The 8474-nt window shown below is 36.8% G+C and overlaps 1 protein-coding gene across 1 annotated transcript in view; it reads right to left on the bottom strand.

The window, feature by feature from the left end:
• The window catches only part of LOC121639447 (prostaglandin D2 receptor 2-like), a 3846-nt gene extending 1461 nt beyond the window's left edge, over nt 1-2385 (bottom strand). The window contains exons 1-2 of the mRNA XM_041984671.1: nt 2259-2385; nt 1-619 (exon numbers count right to left, since the gene is read on the bottom strand). The exon at nt 1-619 is cut by the window's left edge and continues 1461 nt beyond it. Coding sequence (XP_041840605.1) covers nt 1-579 — 579 coding nt within the window. The 5' untranslated portion in view covers nt 580-619; nt 2259-2385. The remainder of the gene's footprint in view (nt 620-2258) is intronic.
• Nucleotides 2386-8474: the final 6089 nt, after the last annotated feature.

Below are 8474 nucleotides of genomic sequence, written 5' to 3'. Positions count from 1 at the left end.
GACCAAAGCTTCCTGATCGTATTGCCCACTAGGGAGAAATTTATAATAATTGTAGTAACAGAGAATCTGGCCTGTTTCTATGGGAATTGTGTCACGGAACATGTAAAAGGGGATAATGCAGATTACAGCGAAGGCCCAAATTCCTCCACATATCTTCCCCACTAGTTTGATGCTTCTGTGGTTCTGGGCCCAGACAGGTTTTAGCACCACCAGGCAGCGGTCCAAAGAAATGGCTGCCAAGAGGAAGGCACTCACAAACATGTTGAGAAAAAAAATGGAGGAATGGATGCGGCAGAAGGTTGTACCCAATGTCCAGGTGTTACCACGGGCCATGTAGAGGGTAAAGAAGGGCAGGGAAGCCGTGGCCAACAGATCAGAGGCTGCAAGGTTCAGGATCCAGATGCTGATAACAGAACGCTTAACACAGAACCCCACCACTCCAAGGATTAGAAGGTTTTCCAGGATGCCAATTGTAGAGACGAGTCCATGGAGAGAAATGGTGAAATAATTTATTGAAGTCATGTTGGATGTGAGGTTTGGTTGTCCAGTGGTGGTATTTGTGCTCGGGTTAGAAATCATTATGCAAGCAAAGGCTGGTTTTTCTTCTTACTGCTGAGATCTGTAACAGAGATTAATGCATATATTATTTAATTAATAAAATCAATTAGGATAAAATAGATTTTTTTTATTTCTAAGCTAGGGACCTTTAAAGTAAGTTATAACGTCAGATCCTATTTAAGAGACAGCACTTTTGGTTTTGGAGGTCAGTCGGGTTTGAAGGATGGAATTATACAATTTCACTAAATATACGACCTCTAGTTACAATGAGACCAATTACATTTAAAACCTAAACCAAATCCACTTGCAGTTGACAAGTTAACACCTTGTAAAATATGAAATGATGAAAGATAAACTTCACTAAATCTGTACTGTACAACAGCTGAAACCCACCAATAACTGTTTACAGTTTTTCTTTTTTCTTTTTTTTCTAAAGCTGTGTGAACAGAATTTCTGCCCATTTGAATGTCGCACTAAAAGAGGAACAGACTGTTTTCTTTGCAGCTTATGTGCTGCCACTGTGAGTCTTTTTAGTTTTTTTACACATCCTTTATCATTCATTTTAAGGTCACTTGTGTAACTAACCTGCTTGATCTGATTTTATAATGCTTTGTGCCAACTTAAAAACTCAAGCATTTACAAGGTTTCTCAGTTTTTTACTTGTTAATTTTTCAATACACTTAAAGATTAGAATGAAGCTGTGATAGCCAAGATGTCAAACATTAGTCCAGATTAGCCCACCCTTGTTTTCATAAATGTGTCTTCATGCATATTTAACCCCTCTATCAAGCAAGGGGTCATTTTGGCAAAAACGCCTGTAATATGACCTCTCCATATTTAAATTACTGCTGTTATTGAACCCTCTGGATTGTAAGTACAGGCTTGGGCCCTTTGTAAAGGTAACACTCTCTAGTTTCACCCACAGCAATCAGAATCACAGTAAGTATTACTAATAAAAAGTTATACACTTTAGAACACACAGAAAAAAAATATTTTTTGTCCTCGCCTAACCTGTAATGAGAGACAGAATGAGGCCAATCTTGATGGGAAATATTGATGTTTGACCTATAGAGAGCCCTCATAGGTAAGGAAAGTCAACATTTAAACTTTCTGCTTTTCTGTAAAAAAGGCTTTAGTGTTAGCGCTGTGGTTGTTGCATGTCAAAATGGTTTATATCATCGGAAAGACGAGACTTTGAGCTTTCATTTGATGTGTATATTGTGGGCATTCATGACAGAGGGGTTTGCACACATGGCTGCAGTGTTGTTGATTAGTAGTCATACTGGGACCGGTACGTCTGCATCGTAAGGGGTTAAAATGTATAACTTTGACCTCTTTTGCATAATCTCCCTGAAAATATATACAATACTGGATACGCTGTGTGCACTTATGCCCAAGTTGATATTGTTTGATGAATTCGTGATCTTGTATTTAAACAAAATGACTTACAAAAAAAAACAAAAAAAAAAAAATTAGCACTGCGTCCAGCACTACATGACAGCACCTTGGTCCAACAGGAATCACAGCAGTCTGACTACCACTTAATGATGACGTCCCATCTTGTTTGAATTCTTGCTTGTGTTGTTCTTATTCTCAAATGCAAGTTGCTTTGGATAAAAGCACCTGCTAAATGACTGTAGAATAGTAGAATAGAATTGAAGAATATGTATATACTGTGTAGAAAAAAAAAAAACACCTACCGGACTCCTTTGTTTAAATTGTTACTGGCAGCCCTGGCGTGGTCTCTGTAACACACAACTCAAGCACTCAATGTATAAATACAACAAAAGGAAGTCTCAAACCTCAAGAGGAACATTGCCTTCTCAGAAAATGATGTGTCAAAGTGACAAACTTTTTTGCCATTTGCTACACCACAACCTTTGTAAAAGGAAATTTATATTGAAGAGCTAATAGAGTTTGATGCACAATGATCTGATCTGCAAAATACATTTATAGTTATTTCTTAATCATTTAGATTCTTGTTTGGGTTTTGTCTTGGTTTTTGTTTTATTTTGTTTTGTTTAGTTTTTATTCAGTAGAAATTCTATATTTTAGGTGTTCTGTTGCATATGATGTATCAGAAAGTTATCTTTTATCGAACAACTTAAAATAAAATCCCACAGATCTTTTAGTCAGATTGATCTATTGAGTGACTAGTAAAGGATTATGAGAAAGTCTTGTCTTTTTCTCTACATGGATGCATTTTTAAAGCTGTTGCCACAGCTATTACAACCTCTGTACTGCAGTTTACTGTGGTGACATATGAATCATTGCTTTAAAAAGAAAACAGTGTTAAACTTGGAAGCATTTGCAAGCCACTGGTTTCAGAAGAACTTGCTATATTTAAGTCAGCATACTGGGTTTCATTTTAAACAACTATGACAAAAGAATATGTTGAAAAGAATAAGATTTTCATTTCAAATTATGTAAGTCTTGAAAAAAAAGAGGATATGAAACCAAGTTAACAGCCAGATTCTGGTTTAAGCAACTCCCACTATCAGTTCAGGTGTTTTGTAATTTTTTTTTTTTTTATCCCTCTTTCTTTTCATAATTGTGTCAAACTTTTTAAGTCAAATCCTCCCATACAGTCTGGACTGCTGTCTTTTCTTGAAGGCCTGTTTCCTGTCCTTGTGGTTTTTTGTTTGTTTGTTTGTTTGTTTGTTTGTTTTTTTTTATAAAACTAGCATGATTTTTCTTGAGACACAGACATAGTGCTACAGTTACACTTTGTCAGACATCTTTAACCAAATGTCTTTACTTACAGAATACTTGACAAATTTGAAGAAACACCTGCACACTCACATCCAACTTTTAATTTATCCCAGTCTGAATTGTAGAATTTTAGCATCCGCTACCTGCTTAGACAACGTGTTTCTTCTTTAAAGGTACAAACAAATAACGAAATTACTTTACTGGACTACAGTAACGCGTTTTTCTGCGTTACTCGAGCCTTGTTTTCCTGTGTGTGAAGTCCTGATCCGTTTTAAGTGGTTCACACATGCTGCTGCCTGTGTGTGTGCTTGCCTGGACACGTTGCCATAGAGATTAATTGACGTGATGTAGCTGATTGTGCGCTAACCAAGGAAATGATAATGGAGCTGGAGACGGAGACAGGGGCTTTTGGTCAGTGGCGATATTCACATTATTTTTAGTTCAGTCCAGTTTCAGTCCAAACTTGTGGTGAAAGATCCTGCTCGCCGGTCAGTGTAAGGAGTCCTTCAGCCGACCCGCCAAAACAAGCTAAGCTTTTTTCAACATTTCCTGGAGAGCAGCAGCCGGTAAGACAGAAATTAACAAGCTAGTTGCAGGGTTCATTGTAGGAGACATGCGCCCCCTGTCGACTACTGAATCGCCCAGGTTTAGAAAAAATACTAGATAAAATAATTAAGAGTGTGTGGCCATTTCTTCCCACAGACAGGGATGTTGTTCTTATGGTTTTAAAGCCATTTTGTTTACAATATACAGTCAACACTATACAGACAGGCAGAGATGATTCAGCTATGATATTTGTCCATGTCTACTTGAATTAAGAAATGTAAAGTAATAAGTAGTGATGTTACTTTTCAAATGCAGTAACTAGTAAAGTAATACCATTACTATTTATAGAAATAATGAGTAACTAGTAACTAATTACTTTTGTAGAGTAACTATCCCAACACTGACTACAACAAATTGTAATCTCCTCTTGGTGTCTTGTGCTACTGAAGCAAGGTTTTTGTTTTGTTTTGTTTTGTTTTTTCAAGTATTTAAGAGGCAAATTTGATGTCTGTTACTGTAAAAGCAGATCAGGAGCAATAAGAAAATAATTACTCCTCCTCTTTTGGCACACTTCGCATCTAGAAGTTCCCTTACATTACAATTATTGTGATGAACTAAAGACACAAACAAGTGAGTGTTCATGTGTGTGTAAATGTGTATGTGGTTTGGGGTTAAGTATTTATCTCTTTCTTCTATGATCTGGAAGACTTCCTTTTACTGTCATCACTATTAAGGTTTCGTTCTTATATGAAGTTAAGAATTCTTTTTAATGTATTTAAAAGTGTTTAATTTTCAGACAAAAGTTAAAGTATTACTCATATGTAGTGAAACTAATAACTGTCTTACATATTGTGTAAAACTGCTTCACTGCTGTGTTATCAAGTACATCAAAATCTGCTGACATGTGGGCCTTAGCGTGTTGAATATCTCAAGAACAAGCAAGCAAAGCAGAAGTTACCAAACTTGAGGACAAGCAGGGCGTTCACTCAAGAAGACACTCTCTGGTCTCATAAATCAGTACCAAAGAGCGGCGTTTGTACAAACATGTATAAATTGATTATTTTTGTGTCTTTGCACAGTGTAAAGATGTAAAACATCTTTATTGTATTTGATTCTGCCCTGGATTAACACTGACATCTGCTGGGCAGATGCTTTGAAAAATGTGTGAGCAGTTACAACATGTACAGTATATCAAATGATGAGTCTCATTATTTAGATTTTATGCTTTTCTGAAATTCCATAAATAATGTGATTTAAAATTTTTGTCATTAATTATCAAAGGCATGAAATACTTTTTTTTTTTTTTTTTTTGTCACTTAAGAGCAATAAAAGTGTATGCCTTCACTTCTGCTTTTTGTCCTGTAACACTTTAGCTGGCTGGAGACACTGTATGCAAATGCTACATAAGCTGGTGTTTTCACACTCAATGAAGTTACTATATCAGTGTATTTACATGGCAGTAAGTGCTTTTCTTCTGTCACAAACTGTGAAACACAAAAAAGAGTAAACTGTGAGCAACAAAGTTGTTCCTTGACACCTCCCTAAAAGTATATAAGCGCAGAGAAAAGTCAAAACAGGGAAAAACAAATAACATAATAGAGGGATAGGAGCTAAACAGGATGACGGGGAAAGGCCGGACAGCGTGGGCAGAGAACCGCTGGCTTTTTTCCAGCAGGGGGGCACAATGCAGCACCATCACCCAGGGCGCAGCACCCAGGAAGGAGCTCTCTGTCTTCTGCCAGTCCAAGTCATAATTACCTGGCAGAGAAGACATCAGGATCGCAAAGGTGGGTCACTGGTTTTATTTATGCCTGTAGAGTGTGTATCAGCTAGAGATGGGATTTATGGCTCTTTGAAGTGAGCTGGATCTTGAGGAGCTGTTCCTTTCAAAGAGCCATTCAAAACACTGGCTCGTTCTCACAATATCTTACAAAATTTCACAATATATATGACAAACAATCAAAATATGTACCTATATGAAATCTACTATACAAGATTAAAAAATTATAGGAAATATATACATAAAGGATAGACCTGAGCAGTCAGTGCAAATTCTAGTAAATGTTTTGGATAGAACTCACAGTATTTGTTTCCAAACAATATTCTCTGCCCATAGATGCTTCACATGAATGGAGCGTGTTGGACATCAGACTTCGAAGTCACAAATGTTATGTATTTTATTTTCATTTTACCCAGCTGTACTACTTATTTACTTATTCATTTATTCATTCAGTCATTTTTAGCTGGAAGGGGGTTGGGGATTGGGCTTGGTGTGTGTGTATACGTGTGTGCGTGTGACTGTGTGAAAGATGTCATTGAGTGTTTTTATTCTTATGTTTCTAATCATGTAAAGAACTTTGTGTTGCCTATGGCATGAAACGCGCTTTATAAATAAAGTTTCATTTGATTTGATGAAGGCAGTGTCAAAAATTTTTATGTATAAAGAATGGCTCGCAAATGAAAGGCTCACAGCTGTGAATCGGTTCCCATTGTTCAATTAAAAGAGTGATTCAAAAGAATCGATTCGTTCATGAACGTCACATCTCTATTTCTTAATTTTGGACTTAGTTGATGTGGTGAAAAAACTTTCCTGAAAATTCCTGAACGCACAAAAAGACAAGCAAATTATCTTACTAGAGAACCGAGTGGCTAACTTGGGGCAGCCAACGTGGATGAATGATCACTGGCCTGCATATCTCGCTCCTATGCATGGGGGTAATTGGATTTACTCTTTTTTTGGTCCTTGTGTTGTCTGCTGGTTTGTTGTTGTTTGGTTTGGAAACTATTATAATATTAAATTACTTTTTCTCTGTATGATTGTTACACAAGGACTCCAGGGAGACAAGGGAACGTTAACAGGTTTATTCAGACTGGTATATTGAAGATAAACATACTGTTACCGATACAGAGGTGAGGAATCGGAACGGGAGTGAGTCCATTAGGTGAATGGTTCAAGGTCCGACCAGGAGTAATTGAACTGGTGGAGTATATAAGGACCGGAGAGTCAATAGGGAACAGGTGTGACTGGTTGGGTTAATGCTGATGAGTGTATCCAGAACTGGTGTGGAGAATCAGGCAAACGAGGAGTGACTGACTGAAAGGAAAAGGACAGACTGTAACAATGATGCCGTGTGTGTGTATACACTTTCTCCTTGCTCATCCATAAGATATGGGAAACAGGATGATTATAAAGTGTAATTATTAATTATTGGTGAGGATGTCAACTGCAATTTCTTTTCCAGTGAGCAGCTGAAACACAGCTTTCAAATTGCTCATGATTGGTGAGTTTTTTTTTACTTTTATTTATTTTATTTATTTACATTTTTACTGTATTGTATCAACAGAAAGGACCAATGCTACAAATATTTACTGCAACTGACCTTCCCTTGGATAAACGTCAGATGTCAGTAAATGCAGCATGTAATGTACTTTTATATGTTCTAAATTATCTCTATCGTGTTTTAGATCATAATTCAGAATTCATATATCATCTTACCAATCGTCTACATGGTGAAAATTTTTGTCACAATACCAGCAGATGTGACAACTGAAGTTAAACAGCCAACATTGATGAAGAAACTGACAAAACTGATATGGATAAAAACACGTTTTACCTTTTATCCTTTTATCATTGAAGTGTAAGTGTAAGCGATAAAAGTCCTACAGCAGCATCACCCACAGTAAACACCTGTTGATGAAAATAGATCATTGGCTGTTTATGAAAGACAGTTTTTCCTTCATATTTTTACATTAGATGATCACTTTAGTAATAATCAGGTCAATATTTCATAAAATTTAGACCTAAAAAAGGTGACACTTCGCCAGTCCCCTTCTCTCTCCGATCATGAGCAGCACAAAATTGTAGGAATCCTTGTCGTGATAACTGTCAACTTCATTGCAGTCTTTGGTCCCTACCACCTCGTGGGCGGATATAGATTTGTTTCTTTTCTGCAGACTGATGAGCCATGTGGATTTGAGCGCTCCATTTTCCTCATCTATCACCTGTGCTATGGTCTGACCAGCCTCAACACCCTGCTAGATCCCCTCTTCTACATCTTTCTGTGCCCTGATGCTCGGCTGGAGCTGCAAAGGTCTCTACCCTGTTTGGGAAGAGGGCAAAACAACCACAAAAATATAACCATGAGCACCAGATATCGCCTTGACACTCAGAGGGAGAGTGAAACCAGAGAAAATACCTTACTAGCTATTTAAACTGGGCTATAGACCACACATGTAATTCCTGTTAAGTCAAAGCAGTTTTGCCACCCAGTTGAAATTTATGCATTTAGTTTTTTACAATATGCAATGTGAACTATAATACTAGTTTCTCAGAATATTTCTGTATGTTTATTTGTAGAAATTTTCTCCGTTTTAGTCTTTTGTGGTCATCTACATTTAGCTTCAATATAATGCAAAAATCTTCAAGTGATTTGATTGTAACTTTTGCTACTTTGAAACTAAAATCTGCCATTTTAAACTTATCAAAACTGCACATTTGAATCTGCTGTGGTATCAAGAGGGCAAATACAGACAAATGGAATAAAACCTAGTCATTTTCTGACCATCTATTTACAATATTTATTTCTTTTGACTATTTCAAGAACGTGGAAAAGAACCACAATGGAAAACTCACAAAACTATTCTTTGTGTTTTTGTTT

Source organism: Melanotaenia boesemani, chromosome 5, assembly GCF_017639745.1.
Source record: "Melanotaenia boesemani isolate fMelBoe1 chromosome 5, fMelBoe1.pri, whole genome shotgun sequence".
NCBI classification, from domain to species: domain Eukaryota; kingdom Metazoa; phylum Chordata; class Actinopteri; order Atheriniformes; family Melanotaeniidae; genus Melanotaenia; species Melanotaenia boesemani.
The sequence above is the reverse complement of the archived record's forward strand: the minus strand, read 5'-3'. Positions and strand labels throughout refer to the sequence as shown.